The following is a 23,574-nucleotide window of genomic DNA, read 5'->3' as shown; positions in this document are numbered from 1 at the left end:
TAAAATCCAATAAAATTCAAGTTGGGAGACACCCCCTTAGTCTCTAATTCAAAGACAGACTTACAGTTTTTGCTTGCATTGTGTGGAAGAAGAAGAAGATGGTTAAAAGGCTTACAATGCAGCAACCGTGTCTTAGCAGAGAATAACCCAAGCATAGGTATCCATAGAAATTGGGATAAGGAGGTTTGATATTTATACCTCAATGCCAAAAGTTTTTTAAAGTCAGTGGGGGAATGTGAGAGAAATAAGAAGGCTTGATATTTATACCTTAATGCTAAAAGTCTTTCAAAATCTATTAACATGAAAAATCTATGAAAGTCATTGACATTTTGAGTACCGTATGACTTTCATAGACTTTTAAAAAAATTTCATTGAGTACACTCTAACTTTCATAGACTTTCCAGATTGAGTACTTTTTGATTTTTTAATTTAACAAAAGTCTTTAAAAGTCATTAAAAGTTAAAAAAACTGAGAATAAACCCTTATGTCGTTTTGTCCCTTAATTATTGTTTGAATGGAACAGTTAGTATGAGAAAGTTTTACATGGAACTGCCTTAATAGGCAATGCCGTATTCTTTCATAATGAGGTGGGACCCATAACTCACGGAAGAGGGTGCCTCATTGACCCACGCTGTTGTAAGAGGATGTCCTGAAAACTAGAGCCGGCGAGGCGGTGAGTATTGCGTCTTGTACTGTTTAAACAAAACTAAACAGCTCCGTCACTTTTTTTTTTTGGTCAATAAACAGCCCCGTAACTCTTTTTTTTTTTTTTTTTGGGTGAAAAAACAGCTCCATCACTTATTAATCAGCTCCAACTTCACCCTTCCTCCCGATACCCATTTAGGGTTTCAAAATCAATTTTTAGTTATCCACTTCTCCCCCTTCTTCTTCTTCCCAACTGCCACCGCAATCTTGGAGTGTCGAGCCTCCAAGCTCTAAGCTTTTAAGGCACCAGTACCACCGTCTGAAACAGCAGGTAATACTTAGTTTGGGTTTTATTGTTTCTCACTGATTTTTGATGTTGTTTCTCCCTGATTTTTGATATTGTTTGGGTTTTCCTTTTTCTTCTTATTCATATGCTGTTATTAATTTTTACCAAATTCTGGAATTCATATACTGTGAATGATGCGCTGTATTTTTTTTTTTTTTAATGAATTGCTAGACATTTATGCTCTGAATTTTTTTTTTTTTGAAGTATCTTAAATTATTATTATTATTATTTTATTAAATTAATTCTTGTTCAAAAGACTTACGCCTCAACGCCCCAAGGCTTTATGCCTCGCCTTGTGGGACATAAAACGGCTTGCTTATATGCCTTGCCTATACGCCTCGCCTTTTAAAACACTGGTTGGGATTGTGTTGTCATTTTCTTCTTTTGTTTTATTTTTAATTTGTGCTTTAATCTGTTTGACAGTATAATATGTTGTTTGACAGTATAATATGTTGCAGGCATGTAGAACCAAGTAATATCAGCTTAGTGGCTCAATCATCATGGAGGCGTGCAACTGCATTGAGCCACAATGGCCAGCGGATGAATTGTTGATGAAATATCAGTACATTTCGGATTTCTTTATTGCACTTGCTTATTTTTCCATCCCTTTGGAACTGATCTACTTTGTCAAGAAATCCGCTGTGTTTCCATATAGATGGGTCCTTGTTCAGTTTGGTGCTTTCATTGTATTGTGTGGAGCGACGCATCTTATTAACTTATGGACTTTTAACATGCATTCAAGAACTGTGGCCATAGTAATGACTACTGCGAAGCTTTTAACTGCTGTGGTATCATGTGCAACTGCCCTCATGCTTGTACATATTATTCCTGATTTATTGAGTGTTAAAACTAGAGAATTATTCTTGAAAAACAAGGCTGCAGAGCTCGATAGAGAAATGGGTCTGATTCGCACACAGGAGGAAACAGGTCGACATGTCAGGATGCTGACCCATGAGATCAGAAGCACTCTTGATAGACATACTATACTAAAAACCACCCTTGTCGAATTAGGTAGAACTTTGGCTTTGGAAGAATGTGCCTTGTGGATGCCGACACGCACTGGGTTAGAGCTTCAACTATCCTATACGCTCCGTCAACAGAATCCAGTAGGATATACCGTACCCATTCATCTTCCTGTGATCAATCAAGTATTTAGTAGCAACCATGCAGTAAAAATATCTCCTAATTCCCCAGTGGCAAGACTAAGACCTCTTGCAGGAAAACACATGCCTGGGGAGGTAGTTGCTGTTCGTGTCCCTCTCCTACATCTCTCGAACTTCCAAATTAATGACTGGCCAGAGCTCTCAACGAAACGCTATGCTTTGATGGTGTTAATGCTTCCCTCTGATAGTGCAAGGCAATGGCATGTCCATGAGCTAGAGCTGGTTGAAGTAGTTGCTGATCAGGTAAGGAGCAACAATGTTTATCTTTTTGAAAAAGAATATTTTAACACATTTCTGTTCTTATTTGCTGTTTTAGATTTTTATGTGCTAGTAATTATGTCCTATAAAGAATTTTATTGGTTTTTGAAGAGCTTCATTCTTTTTGTAAGTTGAGTGTATTTCTAGTGTGGTAGAAGTAGAACCCTCAGTCGAATGCTATAAGTTCTCAAGGTATGTGGTCTAATTATCTTTTTTTGCATATGAAAATTGGGTGACATGATAGTAGCTTTTTGTTCATCTGGAAATATTGTGGCTCAATGTTTTATCATTTGTATATTTATCCATATACTAATTCCCAAGTCTCTTCCTCTAAAACTTTATCCTTATTCTTTACCGGAAAATGCCCCGATACCCTGCCTCCTAATTTCCATGTGATGCAGGCAACAAGAATTTCAACAAAAAGAAACATTAAAGATCAAGCAATTATTTGTACAACTAATAAAAAATTTATTTGTTTATGGCTTAGTTTTAATTTAGGGGTTGACTGCAATCTTCTGTAGGCTAATTAAGTTACAATTGGGTCCTATTTTTTATGTTTCTTGCCGATTTAGTTATGTTTTAAAAGTCAGAGTTAAATCTGTAATTTTTATATATGCTTTAGATGGCTGTGATTATGGTCCATGTGTCGTACTTTGGCTTTATTATGTAATGGAGGTATTGTGGTTTTTAAGGGCTTTCGTTTAAATTTAATAGTTTCATATTTCAGAATCCAAGTCCTGAGGGATTAGAAGAATAATATTCCAACCTTGAGAAATAGGAACTTCAGTTAAATGGGTAAAAATTGCAGCCTACTCTAAAGTCCATTCCTTACATGCAGAAAACTGAATGACAAAACATTTACTTTTTAATTTATATTCCCATTGATTGGTAAGGCTTGACCTTAGGGCAAAACCTTTACCCCAATTCTCTTTCATCCCTCCAAGGAAAAAACCAGAAGCCTCCACGTGAGAACTTTATATCAACAGCATTAAATGTTTGATTGTGTCGGAGATGTTCTTGGAAATTAATTGCATTTTTGAGTAATGTTTTGTAGTACTTGGTGTATAGAATGAAAATAAGAAAAATATAGAAAATCGAATAAAGAAACAGAGCAGATTGCCTATCTGAAAACGTGCTCTCCCTGTTTCTTGCTTACTTTAATGTTATATGGTTGATTATAATATAAAGAAGCACAAATTTATTTCTTCTTAATGTTGAAACAGGTGGCAGTTGCTTTGTCACATGCTGCAATATTAGAAGAGTCAATGAGGGCAAGGGATCTTCTTATGGAGCAGAATATTGCACTTGATCTGGCCAGGAGGGAAGCGGAAACTGCAATTCGTGCTCGCAATGATTTCTTGGCTGTTATGAACCATGAGATGAGAACTCCCATGCATGCAATTATTGCTCTTTCTTCCTTGATGCAGGAAACTGAGCTGACACCTGAGCAGCGTCTTATGGTTGAAACGATATTAAAGAGCAGTAACCTTTTGGCTACTCTCATAAATGATGTATTAGATCTTTCAAGGCTTGAAGATGGCAGCCTTCAACTTGACATAGCAACTTTTAACCTCCATTCTGTGTTCAGAGAGGTTAGATTATGTGTTGATTAATTTGGATTTTAAGGATGCCGTGCAATTTGCATTTTTTTTAGTGGTTTGCTTCAGTGAGATCTGTGTTTCTAACTGCAGGTTCATAATTTGATTAAGCCTGTTGCATCTGTCAAAAAGTTGTCGGTTGCATTAAATTTAGCAGCAGATTTGCCAGTGTATGCCATAGGTGATGAAAAGCGCCTTATGCAAATTATCCTAAATGTTGTTGGGAATGCTGTGAAGTTCTCAAAAGATGGGAGTATCTCAATCACAGCTTTTGTTGCGAAATCAGAGTCGTTAAGAGATTTCCGTGCTCCTGATTTCTTTCCGGTGCAAAGTGATAATCACTTTTACCTGCGTGTACAGGTTAATATCTTCAAATGCTTGATTGAAGTCTTTCTTTGGAAGATTATTCTTCTGATCTGAAGTAGCAATGTGTTTTACATTTCCTTTCTCTGGTGCAGGTAAAAGATTCTGGATCTGGTATTAATCCCCAGGATGTTCCAAAGCTATTCACCAAATTCGCACAAACTCAGTCATTAGCCACTCGAAATTCTGGTGGTAGTGGACTTGGCCTTGCAATTTGTAAGAGGTACTTTATTTTTGTGTTTTACCATATCCAGCTTGAAAGTGGTACTTTAATTTTGTGTATTTTTGGAGTTCGAATTTATATTTATAAGAGATTTCTTCATAAAGATGCAGTTTTAATTCCATTTCCTTTTCTATGTTGTGATCAGATTTGTAAATCTTATGGATGGACATATATGGATTGAAAGTGAAGGTCTAGGCAAGGGATGTACTGCCACTTTCATTGTGAAAATTGGATTTCCAGAGTGTTCGAATGAATCTAAGCTTCCTTTTATGCCCAAGGTGCAAGCAAATCATGTTCAAACAAACTTTCCTGGGTTGAAAGTTCTTGTCATGGATGATAATGGGTCAGTAGCATAACCACCTTTCCTACTCTGTTGATTTTCAGATGTATTACTCCCTCTTGCAATATTTATTTTTCAAATACGGTATAAGACTATAATCAAGCTGAGTTGGGCATGATTTATTCTATGATTTCCAGTTTACAAGGTGATAACAGAATGAGCTTGGAAAATGTGTGACCTGGAATTAGTGGGCGCATACATTTGTTATATAGTAGTTTTTAACTTGGTCATTCATACTTTGAGTCAGTAGTGCAAGTCATACAAGGAGTCGAAGTTTACATGTATGCAACACTAGTAAATCAACAGGGTTTACATCCTAGACGGATGCAGTGTTGTAAGCCTAGGTTTGACCTTTATGGAATTCAAGGTGTAATGCCTAGTTTATCTTCTTGAATCTAATTCCTTATCACAACTCACCCTGCTTTTATATCACCCAATGTTTTCCTACTGTTGATTCTCCGCAACTGAAATCCCTAAACCTAAAGTACCTAATGTCCAAAAATTCCTGCCACAGTTTCTAATCTCCTGTATATAAAAGAAACCCATTTCCATTCTTCTGAAGCATAATCTAATTCTAATGGTCCTTTTGGATAGATGGATTTAGAGGAGGGTGAATTTGAATTTGGAGACCCAAATCCAAATCCCTCATTTCAAATTGTTACAAGGATAGGTTTTGGATTTCTTAGAAATCCACTCAGGACTTTAAAACTTAGTCAGATTTGGAATAATGCCAAAATATTGGGATTTTCCAAATCAATACGAATTAAGTTACACTCACCCACAGAGAGAGAGAGAGAGAGAGAGAGAGAGAGAGAGAGAGAGAGATGGCTATCTAGTTGAAAAGTGGCTCTCTCTCTCTCTCTCTCTCTAAGATCATGATAATCAAATATCAACTAGCAGGCTTGATCTTGGCAGCAACATGGTGCTAACTCAGTCTGATTTGGGCTTGGAAGAATTGGTGGGTGTTTGGCAGGTGAAGATTCAGTCCTCCACCATTCTACGACTCCTTTGGTTTTGTCCTCTTTATGCTACTTCCCTTGCTCAATTTAGTGTGCACTATATAATGTACGGGTGAAGTCTTGATTTCTTGAGGTTTTGTTTTAGCCAGTGCTTTATGTGATGTGGTGGTTGTGTATTCAACATTCAAATAAAAGTTCTCTAAATCAAGGGGTTTTGGACTTGCGGCTCAGAGTTCTAGAGAAATATGAACAATTTGTTCTAAAATTCCTGGTTAAAATGTCTAGTGTATGTGTTTATATGCACATATGCATATGCATTTCAAACCCAAATCTTAGTTTCCAAACACAACCTAAATTCCCCATGATGTCCTTGAGATTTTCAACATTCAAATCATGTCCATAAGCTTTGCCACCAAATAATTCCTGAACTAGAACTATCAATTCGGTTGGGTTGGTCAGAATCCCAATCTATGTTTTGGGTTGAGCTTTATTTGAGTTCTAGGTAGATTTCAGGTAGGTTTCTTTATGTCCAGATTGGATTTTGTGTCTAGGCCACTATTAGCCTGTCCAGATATATGTTTCTTTCTAATTTTCCAATTTGTATACCTAATACCATATTTTTGACCATTTTAAGAAAGACATGTCTTTGGAGTTTTGTCTAAAACTTAAATTGACATTCTCTTGGCAAAAATTCAAGTTAGACATTGTATGGAAGTTTTTTTTTTTTTTGTTAGTGATGCTCTCTCTCTCTCCCTCTCTATGTTAAGACATAAGTACTACATCTATGATTGTATAATAATCATGGTGTGGAAACTTGCTAATCTTAGTATGTATACGTTGATTCATAATGAAGATAGAATGAATATCATATTGAGTTTGGTGAACTATATTGGAATTACAGTTTTGTCATATGTATGTTTACTATCGTAACTGAGTGCTGTATTATTTTGTCTGCTTTTTCAATGATCCAGGGTCAGCAGGTCAGTGACAAAGGGACTTCTTGTGCACCTTGGATGTGATGTAACAACTGTAAGCTCAAGTGATGAGTTCTTGCACGTTATTTCACAGGAGCACAAGGTGGTGTTCATGGATGTGTGCATGCCAGGCATAGATGGTTTCGAACTTGCTGTCCAGATTCATGAAAAATTTACAAAGCGTCATGAACGGCCAGTATTAGTAGCACTTACTGGAAACATGGACAAGGTGACAAAGGAGAACTGCATGAGGGTCGGTATGGATGGAGTTATACTAAAACCTGTCTCAGTTGATAAGATGAGGAGTGTTTTATCAGAATTATTGGAGCATCGAGTTCTATTTGAGGCGATGTAAGATGCAGGAACATTGCTGCAGCTTAGGAAAGTCTTGGAGGGAAAAGGCAAATGAAAGCTTCTGCTAGCAATTTGTGGATAAAACACGGCATTATAACAATACAATAAAGATGGAGAAATGTTGCAAGATGACATTGCATGTTAAAAGCAGTCTCCAGGTATCCTTATTGGGCAATTGTCATAAAATATAGAAGTAAAAGGAATCAACTGATGATGCCCACATTTTATTAAAATTTGTTGGTTGTCATTCCATGACCTGCAAAACTAATTTTTCTATAAATGGATGAATCTATTGTTGAATTACTGATTACTTAGGGACATTTGTTTTTTTTTAGGAAGGAAAGAAAACAGAGCTGTGTAAAAATGGAGTAGCTCACATTGCTTACTCACGTTGAGAGTGTTCTTATATTCATCATTGCAATTCTGTTACAAAAACTGAAAGGAGGGTGCGTGAGCCTATTACCTCACTCACTCCACACACACACACTTGATCAATTACACAATGCCATCTGTCATACTCTATTACATCACTTTAATGAATTAACTAGAACACCACATCAGCATTGTTTAATTTGCTAAGCTAATATCAGACCCGAGAATCAGTGGAAGCTTTACTTCCAACACTCCCTTCTAAAGCTTGCACTGATTAAATTCCAAGTTTGTCTCTCAAGAAAGCAAAACGATCCTTTGGAAGAGCCTTAGTGAAAATGTCTGCAATTTGATCCTTGCTTCTGCAGTATAACAAATCTATCACACCTTCCTGCAATGCATCCCTTATAAAATGGAATTTCCTTTTAATATGTTTCGATCTCTGATGGAACACTGGATTCTTGGTCATGGCTATAGCAGAAGTATTGTCACACATAATGGTAGTTGGTTCCACCTGTTCTTTACCAAAATCTTCTAACACAAACCTCAACCAAATTGCTTGAGTTGTAGCTTCTGCTGCACTTATATATTCAGCCTCTGCTGTGGATAGAGCTACACTATGCTGTTTGACAGAGGCCCATGAGAAAGCTCCACTTCCAAATGAAAAAGCATATCCAGAGGTTGATCTCATGTCATCCTCATCTCCACTCCAATCACTATCACAATATCCAATCAGAATTGGTGAATCCCCTTTCTGGTATTGAATGCCATAGTCTAGAGTACCTTTGATGTATCTTAAGACCCTTTTAGCTGTTCCAAGGTGCTTCTCAGTGGGGCAATGCATAAATCTAGCAAGTAAGCTGGTAGCAAACATGATATCTGGCCTGGTTGCAGTTAAGTATAATAAACTCCCAATGATTTTCCTATATAACTCCTCACTGGCAGGCTTGCTTCCATCCTCTTTTCTAGGCTTGTCTGAGGTGGCCAATGGAGTTGATACAGATTTGCAGTGTTTCAAACCAAACTTGTCTAGTAGAGTCATTGCATATTTCCTCTGATGTATAAAAATTCCATTCTCTTGCTGAATTACTCCAATTCCAAGGAAGTGATGTAGGAGTCCTAAGTCTGTCATCTCATATCTTTGCATCATGTCTCTCTTGAATTCTTCAATTAAAACTTCATTGTCACCTGTATAAACAATATCATCAACATAGATCGACACCATTAGAGTCCCAAAACCTTCCTTGCATTTCACATATAATGTAGCTTCACTAGGACTTTTCTTAAATCCACATTCCAGCAGATAAGCATCTATATTGCTGTACCAAGCTCTAGGGGCCTGTTTTAAGCCATAAAGAGCCTTCTTCAGTTTGTAGACTTTGTGTTCAGCATTTTCAACCACAAATCCATCTGGCTGATCCACATAGACCTCTTCTTCTAATACTCCATTTAGGAATGCTGACTTAACATCAAGTTGATAGAGTTTCCAGCCCCTTTGAGCAGCCAAAGCAATCAAGGTTCGAATTGTGTCAAGCCTTGCCACAGGGGCAAAGGTCTCATTGAAGTCTACCCCTGGTTTTTGAGTGTAGCCTTTAGCTACCAGCCTTGCTTTGTGTTTCTGGATAGTGCCATCAAGGTTCAGCTTGGTCTTGAAGATCCATTTGACCCCCACAATAGGTTTCTCACTCGGTCTGCTAACCAACTCCCAAGTTTGATTTTTCTCTATCATTGCAATCTCATCCTCCATTGCCTTTTGCCATGCCATATCTTTTGCAGCCTCAGCATAGTTCTCTGGTTCAATGACACTGAGTTTGCAGTGTGCAAAAACCTCAGTTAGATTCTTCCACTTCAGTGGTGTGGTGTCATAGGTGTTTGATAGTTCAATCTCACTTGTTTCTGTACTTTCAACAACATCTCCTTCTTGATTCTGTGCCTCAGTCTTTATATGTCTTCTTTCTGATCCAAGATTTGATTCAGATGAACTTGGTGATATGGTTTTAGTTTGCACAGCTTGTGTTGGAGTAGACAACTCAAAACCAGGATCAATTTCACTTGTCTCATCTTTGTTATCCCAAGGAACAGATACATAGACAGCTTCCTTGCTTTCCCAATTCCACATACCTGCTTCCTCAAATGTCACACTCCTCGAGACAATAACTTTGTCACTGGCCAAATCATAAACTCTATAGCCTTTTTCCCTTGTCCCATACCCTACAAAGACTCCCTTCTGGCCTGTTTCATCAAGCTTGGACCTTTGCTGAGATGGAATGTGAGTGTAGCAGATGGAGCCAAAAACTCTGAGATGCTTGACACCAGGCTTCCTCCCACTGAACTCCTCAAATGGAGTCTTGTTGTCTAAGACTTGAGTAGGACACCTGTTTAAGAGATAAACAGCAGTATGCACTGCTTCACCCCAAAACTTCCTTGGCATCATTTTCTCATGCAACATTGTCCTGGCCATCTCAACTATTGTTCTATTCTTCCTTTCTGCTGTTCCATTCTGCTGGGGTGAGTATGCAACAGTGAGTTGCTTGTCAATTCCCACATCTTCACAGAATTTGACAAATTCATGTGAAGTGTATTCTCCCCCTCTGTCACTTCTTAGTTTCTTCAGTTTATAGCCACTTTGCAATTCAACCATAGACTTGAATTTCTTAAAAACAGTGAATACATCTGCCTTGAATTTGAGAAAATACACCCAACACATTCGAGTCTTATCATCTATAAATGTAAGGAAGTACCTGTTTCCTCCCATGGACTCAGTCATAGGGCCACACACATCTGTATGGACCAATTCCAAAGGTTCAGCAGCTCTTCTCACTTGCCCTTTATCAAATGTTGCCCTGTGAGTCTTGCTTGCAGCACACCCTTCACATACATGTATTTTGCCAGTTAACTTTGGCAGACCAATCACCATCTCTTTATCTTGTAATCTTTTCAGACTCTCAAAGTTTAAATGCCCCATTCTTCTGTGCCATTTCCATGTGGAATCAACAACAGTGGCTTGATTAACCAACATTAGATTGAGGCTGTCAAATGAGAAGGGAAAACATCTGTTTCCTTTCATTGGCACAGCAGCAATAAGTTGTTGCAGACTCTCATCACCATAAATTTTAACCATGAAGTCACCAAACACCAACCAGTATCCATTCTCCACCATTTGCCCCACACTCAATAGATTTTCATCGAGTCCAGGCACAATCATCACCTCCTTGATGTATCTGACACCACCTTCATGTTCTATGGGAAGAGTACCTTTCCCAGTTGACTTCACCAACTCACCAGTGCCCATTTTCACTTTACATGTCATTGATCTGTCAATATCAATGAGCATAGCCTCATTGCTAGTCATGTGGTTGCTGCAACCACTGTCTAGGTACCAGACCTCTTTGTCCTTGTCAACAGAGGCCTTATGACATGCATAGAACATGGCAGCTGGTTCTTGTACTTGATTTGCATAATTCACTGAATGCTCCTTCTTAGGCTGATGACATTCTTTCATCACATGCCCAAATTTACTGCAATTGTGACACCTCACTTTGCCTTTGAACCAACAGTCTCCAAGATGCATTTTGTCACAGATTCTGCATTTTTGTTTCCCTGCATCACTGTGACTCACTTGCTTTGAGCTTCCTGCAAGCTTGTTATCCCACTTCTTGGGCTTGCCTTTCCAGAGCCTTTGATTGTGCTTCCCTCCATCATTGCCATAGGTCCTGCCTTGGCCATTTCGATTTTTGGAACCAATGCTCATGCTAGCAAAGGCCTTTTCAGAATTCTCATCATCCTCTTCATGCCTACTCAGTCTCACCTCATAGCTTTTAAGTGATGCAACAACCTCATGCACAGATACAGAATTCATATCAACTGTTCTTTCAATTATCACACACATTGGATCATAGATTTTAGTCAAGCTTATTAAAACCTTTTGAACCAATCTTTGATGTGACATAATCTCACCATACTTTTCCATTTGATTAGTTAGATCAAAGAAACGACTAAAATATGCAGGAAGAGATTCATTATCTTTCATTTTCATGTATTCAAACTCCTTGCGCAAACCTTGTAGCGCGCTTCACAGATCTGGCTTGTTCATCCCCATGGTATTCCTCTTGCAGCAGATCCCAAGCTCCTTTTGCTGTCTCTTGGTTCACAATTCGAGGGAAGATTGTCTTTGACACAGCTCCTTGAATGATTCCAAGTGCTTTGGCATCTTTCATGTTCTGGTCCTCAACATAGGCACTGATCTCATCGTCTTCATCAGCACCTCCAGCCTCTCCATCTTTCTTCTTCTTCTTAGAGTCAGGGACTGTGATCCCTTTCTCAACCAGCTTCCAAAGTCCTTGAGACTTGAAGATTGTTACCATTCTCACCTTCCAGTAATCAAATTCTGTTCCATCAAACACTGGAGCTCGTAGCTCCATACTGCCAGATCCAGACATTTCTGAAAGAAATCCTTGTGTTTTCTTCAGTTTTTTTTTTTAAACTTCCAAAAACTCAATCACAGTAATACGCCCAGCTCAAGGTCGAATCCATGGCTCTGATACCATGTTGAATTACTGATTACTTAGGGACATTTGTTTTTTTTTAGGAAGGAAAGAAAATAGAGCTGTGTAAAAATGGAGTAGCTCACATTGCTTACTCACGTTGAGAGTGTGTTCTTATATTCATCATTGCAATTCTGTTACAAAAACTGAAAGGAGGGTGCGTGAGCCTATTACCTCACTCACTCCACACACACACACTTGATCAATTACACAATGCCATCTGTCATACTCTATTACATCACTTTAATGAATTAACTAGAACACCACATCAGCATTGTTTAATTTGCTAAGCTAATATCAGACCCGAGAATCAGTGGAAGCTTTACTTCCAACATCTATTTCACCTGAATTCTGTTTGTAAATCATATAAATTGAATGGTTCCAAGATATTTGGAGACTCCCAACATTACAAAATTATCTACATAGAGGAATAAGTTGCCAGCATATGATTCGATTTAGGGAAAACTAAAACTTAGTTTTATTTCCTTTCATCTTTCAAAATATTGCAATGTGGGGGTTTCCATGCCCTTTTTGTTAATATTGGGAGTATTTTTGTCTCTTGACCTTCTTTTTTCTAAAATCGGAGTCAAGGGGATTTGAGGATTTTCTTTCAAAAACCTGTTTTTGATTCATTGGTTTTGATTGAAATGGCTAAGGTTTGAGGCATGCAGTATACCTCTAATCATAGTCAAAGTGGATTTGGGTCTGTAGTTTTCGCCAAAATTCACAAGTCATTGTAGTTTGGATTATGTTTTATTGTTTCAATTGTTTTGATTTGGTCTTGTTTTTTACAAATTATTACAATTTAAGGATACTTTACTATTTTTGTCTATTAATTCATCCAATCCGTTATTGAATCACCAATTGTTTTTTAAAGTATATGATCAAAATTGTTACGGTTTGTTATTGTTAAATACATGACTAAAAGCGTAACTAATTTGACGATTTAATGAACAAAAATGTTAATGTGTTATTGAATTTCAATAATTTATAAAATACAGAATCAAAATCTGAATAACTAACTAAAATTAGATGGATCAAAGAAAAACTTGGCCTAAATTATAGGGATCAAAAGTGAATTTTTTTTTTTTTTTTTTTTTTACCCTGTCAATCTATAGGTGTATTGACTTTTTTATTTGATCAAGTCCTGAGACGTGAGTATGGATTAGCTTAAATATTTCCCAAAAGGGTAAAAGTTACTGGCGGTGCAGTTAATATATGCGGTCAATACATCCATAACCCAAGTCAATTTGCGAGCTCTTTTAAAGCCGCCGGTAAAATATACATGAAATAAGTGCAGTACTAGGGGTGTGTTTCGGCCGGATCGGATCGGAAATAGGGTGTTCCAATTCCAATCCAAAAAATTTTGGAATGGAATTTATGTTCCAATTTCCATTCCAAAAAATCGGAATTTCAACATCTCATTCCGATTCGAAATTTTCGGATTTCTCGGAATTTTCGGAATTTTTCGGAATATAACATTTTCGGAACTTTCGGATAAACATTTGAAATTTTCGAATAAAAAATCGGAATTTTCACATTTTCATAATATTTTTTAGAACATGTTCGGATTTTTTTTTTAGAATTATGATGAAATTAACAAACAAAAAAAATTAAAAGACAATAGATTATGATGCATTTCAATATATATTTATATTAAAATGTAATTAAAATATATGTCCAATTTAAAAAGAAAATTCAAAATATTAATTTAAATAACATTTAGAACCATACCATCCCATACCATTACAATAAAAAAAAATTTAGAAAAGAAGGGGAAAAAAAAAAGATGCAATCTAGCAAGGTTTTCATTGCTAGATTATGTATGATATATATTGTGTATGTTTAATAGTATATATTATATATTATAACATACATAATATATAAGAGAAATAAATGTCACTATGAATGTATAATAGGCTTAATAGCACATATCTTAGAGGTGGGGGATTAATCTTTAGAGCTCATCCAACATTGTTAAAATAAATGTCACTAGTAGATACATGTTACTCACACACACACATATATATATATATCATGTTACTCATATATATATGTGCAGCAGCCTTCAGTTGCGGGATCCCGCATCCAGCCTTATTTGCGGGAGAAGAGTGCTGGCCGTTGGATCTCATTAAAAGAGATCCAACAGTGGAGGTTTAACATATCTCTAACCCATCCCCCAACAGAGAAAACCCAACACTTAACCCATCCCCCAACAGAGAAAACCCACACCTGAAGAAGAAAACCCACCCTTGCGCCCACGACCCAGCAACTGACCACCACCATCACCCAGCTCGCCGTCGACCCCCCCTTCCGACCTAAGCTTACCGGCGAACACACCAGGCGCCGGCCACCCTCCCGAGCTCACACTCTCCCCTCATTCTCTCTCTCGCCCCGTGTCTCTCTCTCTGCTCTCCCCCTCTGTGCGCAGCACCGGCCATCAACGCCGGCCTCCCCTCGCAGTCGCCACTCTCCGGTGACCTTCCCTCAGGCCGGCGACCTCGCCCAGCACTCCTCCAGCCAGCCCAGCCGCGCGCACAGAAAACCCAGAAAACCAGCAGTTTGGCTCGCCTTTGTCTCGTCGGATTCTGACCAATTTCCAGCGCCAATCACCTCCACATGCATGGCAAACAAAACCCGTAAAACCTTGTATGGTCGTATGATTGTAGTATTGTACTCGATCCTTTGAACTTGAAGTGCAACGGAACTAAGGTAAAAGTAGAGGCCTTTGCCTTTTCCATTTTTAATTCTAAATTATTCAATTTCCAGCGTCCCCTTTTTAATTAATTTTAAATTTTTATAATGAAATTCCACATCTTTCAATTTCCATAACCTTGGCCCATTGATGAAGCTTGCGATCTATTTTTCAATCTTTGTATCCAGTTCTTCGGTTGTGATTTTGACGCTTCTCTTGTTCCACTTATCCAGTTCTTAATTGCTATTCTTTCTCTATTATGGTCATAACTTTCTCGATTGTGTACTCTAATATGTCCTTTGCAAATGCCTCAATTTCTTTCCAAAAACTTTTTTTCCCTTGATTTGTCCTTTGCAAATTCCTCCATTTATTTCCAAAGACTTATTTTTTCTTGATTTGATGGGATTCTGAATCATTTTTCAATATCCCCTTACTGATTTAGAAACTTTCAGAAACTACTCACAACTTTCGAATTCCATAATTAATTAATCTTAACCCATTGATGAAACTAGTTTAGTTTCTTCAACTTTGCATTCATTTCTTTAATTGTGGTTTGACACTTCATGCTCTCTCATCTCAGGGTTAACTCATAGATATTTTAACATTTGAATTTGAATTTAATGTCTCTGTCTAATTTTTCAGATTAATTGGAGATTCCAAAGTTCCAACAATTAAGAAATAGAAAGACAGAGGGCTTTAGGTCGAGACAATTTGATGGTTCTTATCTTATATAATATGGCATGTTTTGATTGGATATTGAGGCATGCATAAGATAACCTAATTCCTAATAGCTTAATTTAACCATTATTGACCTTTTTGGCAAATGACAAGATGCAGCAAGCTATTGGGTGCCCATGCATATAGATCGGCCTTCGTTTCGTTAATTAAGTGGCTATACATATATAAATTATGGCTGGCCAAAGCCCCGACCAGTGACTAGAAATTAGAATAAATGCCCCCAAAGCTGTAGCTATCACCTTCTCATCACCTTTTAATCTTGTAAAACTCTCTAGCTTAAATCTTAATAAACCCTAATCTAGTTATCTACTAAGCTGTACTCTACCAGCACCGAATGGTCCGAATCTTTAGTTTTTGGTTGGTTACTATGGGCACGGCAACTACATGAAAACTTGTAGCTCTAATAGCTAAGAATATTTACCCCTTCACTCCTTCACTCGAGATCCGAATTCGGGTCCTCTGTCTCAGTACCATTTGATGAAATACATAGACTACAATTATTCTTTTGGTTCATTTGGCTGTCAAAGAATGACCGCAACTATTTTGAAATACAAGAGTAGAAAAATGAAATATTCAATGGATAACAGGGACCGTATGTTTAAAACTCTGTGAGCCCTGCAATCTGCAATTAGGAAAAGAGGCTATCAAAGATACAGAGGGGGCAGACATTCAACATTTCAAAGGTACAAGCGTCTAACTGGACCAGAGACATGACAGGGGTTTTCCTTCTTGGCATGTTTTTACATAATCCAATACTATCTTTTGCAACTGTTCCTCGACGTCTTCCATAGGTAAGCAAGCATCTATGATCTGCATCAGGCCAAAAGAAACTTAATGTCTGCATAATATACAACTCAACTCACCCATATACTACAAGTTTTACAGAGCAAAACAAACGTTTTTATGGTCTTGCAGGCTTGTTTCATGGTTGATATAATAATTATCAATTTGCATAATATGTGTAACAATCATCTGATAGTGACAGTCCAGACAGCATCTAAATTATATGTTAGGGTTAAGTCCGAATCAAACGGACTTCATATCTGGTGCTTGTTGGAAAACATTAGAAATTGACACCTGGAAATCAAATTGAAGGAGAAAAATTGACATCACAACTCCACCTTTGCTTTGTGCAACTCAAATCATCTACCATTCAATTTATTCTTTAACTGCCACTATAGGAAAATTATATTCTAATATATGGACCTACAGTGCCTAATTAAAATTTGGTGTTAAAAATTGCATCCAAGGTGACACCTTCAAGAGAGCATCACAATTGGCAGGAGATATGCCGGTTCCCTATTGCAATTTAAGAAGAATAGAGAAACAAACTACCTTCCAAGTGGCACCACGGAGGACCTGATAGCTTTGGCCAACTTTCTTCTGAAACTCAAGCTGCTCATATCTCTCACCTCCATATCCCCCTCTTTCTGCAGCTTTCTGACAATTATAATTTAATAAATCAATTAAAATTTTAAAAGCATTTGGGGAGGAATTACTAGCTTCATCAAATTTGCAGCATCCACCATCCAGGCTAGTCAATTAAGAGTAACTATTTATCTGGATATTAAGGTCCTTGTAATAGCATGCTAAATGCAATTGCTATCATTTTCATCAACAATAAAATATCTGCAAAGCATAACAGCCTTAAAATATCTGCAGTTAGCCATAAAGGGCAGGGCCAACCATATATGTTTTCTACTTTTCTTTATCGGAGAAGCTACCGACTATGTAGAAATCAATTTCTTATGAGGGGTTTTTTTGTGTCTCAGAAAATATAACCATAAGCAATCAAACAGGACAGTTTCTCACCTAAGCATTTACAGGATATTGGTTATATTTATACGTTTTTCTTCCCTAATATTCACTGTAAACATTAAAATAACTACTTACCTCAGGTGGTATGTCAAGGTACACTACCACATCTAGAGCCAATAACCCAATCTCTGGAGCCTGCAAAAGAACACCTCAAATTTTTTGGGATCAGACAGAGAACGTAAACTTCATTAGGGGAAAAACTCAAGAATTTTTTGAGATCAGACAGAACGTAAATTGAATACATGGAGCTATCCAATCCATCTAGTGTTCATGATTTCAGATTCATATAATTTAGAAACATTATAGAATTGTACAAGACAATTCAGCAACCAAGAAGACTAACCAAAATTGTACAGGACTACCCAACAATGCAGCAACCAACAATGCAGCAACTCTTTCAATACCAAGCACAAATGCCCAAAATAATCCGTAGTTTCACGAATGGCAGTGGGGGGTTCGGAGTTACTATGGGTGCTACCCAAGGTGGCTGCCCCAACTCTAAATTCAACCAAGAAATGCCTAATTCCTCAAACCCACTCAAATCCTTCAATCTTAAACCACAATTGGGGTTCCTAGGAATAGAATTTATTATTCAAATCAACAAAATAGCCCTCTAGTCCGAAAATTTAAGAACAACCCGAATGGCTTCAAAACCCAAAATTTTCAAATTCCTATATACTCGAATCTAATCAATATCAGTTAGGAAAATAAAAGCCCAAAGGAAGAGGAAGAAATCTCACCAAAAATGGAGGTGATTGGCGCTGGAAATTGGTCAGAATCCGACGAGACAAAGGCGAGCCAAACTGCTGGTTTTCTAGGTTTTCTGTGCGCGCGGCTGGGCTGGCTGGAGGAGTGCTGGGCGAGGTCGCCGGCCTGAGGGAAGGTCACCGGAGAGTGGCGACTGCGAGGGGAGGCCGGCGTTGATGGCCGGTGCTGCGCACAGAGGGGGAGAGCAGAGAGAGAGACACGGGGCGAGAGAGAGAATGAGGGGAGAGTGTGAGCTCGGGAGGGTGGCCGGCGCCTGGTGTGTTCGCCGGTAAGCTTAGGTCGGAAGGGGGGGTCGACGGCGAGCTGGGTGATGGTGGTGGTCGGTTGCTGGGTCGTGGGCGCAAGGGTGGGTTTTCTTCTTCAGGTGTGGGTTTTCTCTGTTGGGGGATGGGTTAAGTGTTGGGTTTTCTCTGTTGGGGGATGGGTTAGAGATATGTTAAACCTCCACTGTTGGATCTCTTTTAATGAGATCCAACGGCCAGCACTCTTCTCCCGCAAATAAGGCTGGATGCGGGATCCCGCAACTGAAGGCTGCTGTATATATGTGTATATAAATACATGTTACTCAAATAATATATATATCATGTTTGAAATTTTGAATATAATAAGCTTAAATATTTAGTAATTAGTCATTACAATTGGTGGGATATTCCAGTTGGAACAACTATAAAATTGCCTCATATCTTCAATTCCCCTCCCTAATAAAAAAAATATAGTAATTACATGTACGGAAAAATGTGGGTGTTTGTGTTACCAACTTACCATTTATGTTATTATGATACACATATATTTATAATGGATATATGTTTATATTAATATATAGTATTAGTCATCTTTTTAAAAATATATGTTATATGTATCATACTAAATAAATGATAAAATATATAATATGGAATAAATTGGCATAATTTCGGAAATATCGGATCGGAATGCCTTCGGAACATTTCGGAATTTTTTGGATCGGAATTCGGATCGGAATCGGAATTTTCATAAACATTCCAATTCCAATCCAATTTTTTTCGGAATTTTCGGATTTCGGCATTTTCGGATTCGGCATTTTCGGATTCGGAATAAAAATGGCAATTTTCGGATAGGAATCGGTCGGATTCGGATTTTCCAATCCAAATCACACCCCTATGCAGTACACTAGTACAGTATCATAATTAGAACCATCATATTTGTATACTTGTCGACAATCGATGAATTGCCGACCATTGATGAACTGATTGGATTAGCAACCAAACTTCGCTTCAGTAATTATATATTGGACAGAAGCAAAAGCTTCTATATATATATAGCCATTTTTATTAAGGTATACTTTATTTTAAATATGATAAAATATGATTTGTAGGATTTATTCTGCATTGTAATTCGATGATAATCGAAGTCATTTTTTTTTTTAATTTTTATATATATATATATATTATATATATATTGTTATTTACTACATAGTTGATATCATAAGGACTTGGGTTAGGAGTAAATGGCTTGATCTTGCTCCTAAAATATGTGCATCTTGCCACTTTGACTATGATTCGAGGCATACTGCATACGGCATGCCTCAAATATGAGTCGGTCTTGTAAACCGAAGTATTGATAGGTTTTTTATATTAAAAACTAATAAATTTTTTATTTCATCTTAAAAATAAAGAAAAAGAGTCGTTATTCACTTTATCATGAGTGCTAAATACTAATCCATTGTTACTGACGTGCCAATAGTTTTTTCTATTGTGAATAAACTATCACTAATCTATAGTTACTGTTGTGTTAATAGATTTTTTGTAGGGGTGCTTTAATTTTTAGGGCAAAAGGACTAGATACATTAACCCACAGACTATCCGGCCTAAAATTTATCTTTCAAGACAAAATTACTGTTTAATGTTCGGCACCTATTTTCAGCCTAAATACACTTGGGTTTGCACCTCATAATTGTAGATGCAGCTCAAAATGCATATGAAGCTACATTTGCATATGTAGCTCAAAAATTGCATCTTTCAGCTCAATTGTAGATGCATGCTGCATATGCATTTGTTGAGCGCTCGATACGGTTATTTTTACGCTGACAGATGCGTGCACATGCATAAAATGTCTTTTAGCTTAAATTTTTATTGGGTGTATTTTCAATTAATATAAATGAATTTTTTATCTTTAAAAATACTTAGTTATTAATATTTTATCCTCCTAAATTAAGTTATTCTTTTACAATTTTTTAATCAAAGGGTATATTTGATTTTTGGGTAAATTACAATTTAATACCTTAGCTTTACTTCATATTTCAAATTAGTACTTCAAGTTCAAAAAGTTGCAATTTCATGTCTCAATTTTCATTTTGTTTCAAGTTAATACCTCCATTAGTTTTGCCATAAAAAATGTCGTTATCTGATGACATGGCACACCACTAAAGGGCTTTATTTCAATTTAGTACCTTAACTTTATCATATTTTTCAAGTTCATACCTTAAGTTCAAAAACTTGCAAATAAATAAATGTTTTTCAATTTTTATCTCAACTTCACCCCAGTTTTTTACCTATCAAATCTCTACCAAAATTATCAATCTTATACTCATTTTGAAGCTATGAATCTCCTCTTTACAACCATATAAAAATCATGCAAAAATGAGTTATGAAACCCAAGATAATTAGTCACAAAGTAGACTACACGAAAGTGCCAAATTTTCAAACAAATTGACAATTTTGGATAGCCTAATTTGTGACTACTTCTTTCGCGTTTCATAGCTTCTTTTTTAATTATTTCTATATGGTTATAAAGAGGAGATTCATAGTTTCAAAATGAGTATAAAATTGTTGATTTTAGTGAAGATTTGATGGGTCAAAAGTTGGGATGAAGTTGAGATAAAAACTGGAAAACATTTATTTATTTGCAAGTTTTTGAACTTGAGGTATGAATTGAAAAACATGGTAAAATTGAGGTACTAAATTGAAATGAAGCCTTTTAGTGATGTGCCACGTCATCAGATAACGGCATTTTTGATGACAAGACTAATGGAGGTATTAACTTGAAATAAAATGAAAGTTTAGGCATGAAATTGCAACTTTTTGAACTTGAGGTACTAACTTGAAATCCGAAATAAAGTTGAGATACTAAATTGTAATTTACCCTTGATTTTTTAAAAGCCGACTCCATACTTTTTTCCTATATAATAGTATATAATTTTTTTTGTATGAATAATAGTATATAACTTTTAAATATGTAAATAAAGCACTAATAATTTCTTGTTCCCTTTACCCTCCATTTGTCTTACTTTCATAGGTTTGCTCTTTTTTCTTATCAAACAGTTTGTCAACCTCTCATTTTTAAACGAACTACGTTACATTTTTTTCCCATGTTTAAAAAGTCGATGGCTTTATTGAACATTTGAAGGGTGAAAATGTTACGCAAAGGGAGTGTATATACTGCTTTTTTGTAGCCTAGGCATGCAATATGCATAAGCATCCGTGGAGATAATTTATGGAGAACTATTTCAAGCAAAATATGCTCTCTTTGATCCACCGGCCCTCTTGATTGGATGTAACGATCACATGTGACCTTCTTCTCTTGGGCTGTAGTGCAATGTGTTTAAAAAATACAGCTAAAACTCCTATTTATTATATATATATATATATAAAAACTAAACAAACGCTTGTAAGTTGTAACTGATGAATGCAACCTTTTAAGACACCAGCATGATGCAAGGTGCACGGTTCAACAGCTTTAGCTCTGCTTGCTTTACATTCACGTTTTTACATCATTCAGATAAAACTGGTTTTGGAAGTGAAAGATTCAGCTCAATTGTAAATGTCTTCGATTATCGAATTATAATGCGGAGTGGGTCTCACAAAATATACATCATCATGTTTAAGATGAGGTTTACCTCAACGAAATGGCCTATACATATATACACATAGAAGAAAAATATATAACCAAAAAGATGCTACAACATGAATCTTCAGGCCTTTGAAAATGGAGAACTACCTATCCATCTTAATGTGGAGAAAAAGTCTCCAGATGAATGAAGCAATTGTACAGCCTTCATGTTCTTGAAGGATTACCTTCCAACCCCTAACCAGTGTCTGGGTTTAAAAACCCAAAATGATGACCCACCAAACCTTTTGAACACTGAACGAGAGAGAATGGACCAACAGCTTTGGAAGTCCTATCATCATCACTCACCATTGATAAAATTAGAACATCTAACCCAAAATCAATTGGCTATGGGTGGAGAGACCCAAGACTTATAAGCACATATGGTAAGCCTTAGTTTTCCGATGTGGGACATTGCTCCACATTACTCTCAACACGCCCCCGCACATGTGGCGATATTTTGAGCCTTACACGTGAACAAATTATATTGGGTGACGTGGGAGCACGTGTGACCGTTGGGCCTTACACGCGGATAACCAAGCTCTGATACCATATAAGAGTGAACAGAGGTGTGATTGAAAGCCTCAATTAAACTGAGGTTAATCCTTTGTATTTATTAGAAGCAAAGTACATGTGCAGAAGTAAAACTCTATATATTCAAAATACAAAACAGGGAGTGCTTTAGATAGGATAGAGTTGTTGTGTAGCCATCGAGCGTTTCAAAGCTCGCCTAGTTGCCAATGGCTTCCGCCAGCAATCTGGTCTTGACTATGGCGAAACCTTCAGCCCAGTGGTTAATCATAGCACCATTCGCCTTGTCCTTGCCCTTGCTGTCCAACATCATTGGCCTATTCGGCAATTGGATGTTCAAAACGCGTTCCTGCATGGCTATCTCACTGAAGATGTGTTCATGGCCCAACCCAGTGGCTTTGTTGACTCGACCCATCCTCACCATGTTTGCAAGCTCCGGAGATCTTTGTATGGTCTTAAGCAAGCCCCGCGGGCTTGGTTCACCTGTCTTTCTCAACATTTGGAACACCTAGGCTTCCAACCATCTACTGCCGATTACTCTCTCTTTGTTTATACTCATGGGTCTGTGATTATCTACTTATTAGTGTATGTGGATGATATTCTGTTGACAGGTAATGACTCCGCTCATATGCAAACACTCATTGCTGAGTTGGGCCGTGCTTTCTTGATCAAAGACCTTGGCTCACTTCACTTCTTTCTTGGCATTGAAGCTGTTCGCTCATCCTCTGGCCTTCATCTCTCCCAACCCAAGTATGTACTTGAGCTCCTCCGTCGCACCAATATGCTTGACGCCAAGCCGCTTCCCTCACCGGCCATTGCTGGTCGTCGGCTGAGTCTCCACGATGGTGATCCATTGGTTGATCCTACTACGTATCGTAGTGTGGTTGGGGCCCTTCAGTATCTTACTCTTACCAGGCCAGACATTGCTTTCTCGGTGAATCAAGTCTGTCAGTTCATGCACTCTCCCACTTCTGATCATTGGACTGCAGTTAAGAGGATTCTTCGCTATCTTAAAGGCACTTATGGT

At 37.4% G+C, this 23,574-nt stretch overlaps 2 protein-coding genes across 2 annotated transcripts; one reads left to right on the top strand and one right to left on the bottom strand.

The window, feature by feature from the left end:
- Positions 1–825: 825 nt before the first annotated feature.
- ETR1 (Signal transduction histidine kinase, hybrid-type, ethylene sensor) lies at positions 826–7,523 on the top strand. The gene is made up of 7 exons (XM_086252919.1): positions 826–976; positions 1,450–2,397; positions 3,636–4,004; positions 4,104–4,370; positions 4,469–4,596; positions 4,742–4,939; positions 6,867–7,523. Exons 2-7 carry the CDS (start codon positions 1,492–1,494, stop codon positions 7,222–7,224), a joined length of 2,226 nt encoding a protein of 741 aa, XP_086109045.1. The 5' UTR covers positions 826–976; positions 1,450–1,491; the 3' UTR covers positions 7,225–7,523.
- Positions 7,524–16,058: 8,535 nt separating this feature from the next.
- LOC147277894 (thymidylate kinase-like) lies at positions 16,059–20,507 on the bottom strand. The gene is made up of 4 exons (XM_086255756.1): positions 20,502–20,507; positions 17,463–17,522; positions 16,905–17,009; positions 16,059–16,379 (listed from the first exon to the last, which is right to left on the bottom strand). The coding sequence occupies exons 1-4, from the start codon at positions 20,505–20,507 to the stop codon at positions 16,263–16,265; spliced, it is 288 nt and encodes a 95-aa protein (XP_086111882.1). The 3' UTR covers positions 16,059–16,262.
- Between the last annotated feature and the right edge of the window lie 3,067 nt (positions 20,508–23,574).

The sequence above is a fragment of the Dryas octopetala genome, chromosome 8 (assembly GCF_963921425.1).
Source record: "Dryas octopetala chromosome 8, drDryOcto1.1, whole genome shotgun sequence".
NCBI lineage: Eukaryota > Viridiplantae > Streptophyta > Magnoliopsida > Rosales > Rosaceae > Dryas > Dryas octopetala.
This window is presented reverse-complemented; position numbering and strand designations above follow the sequence as displayed.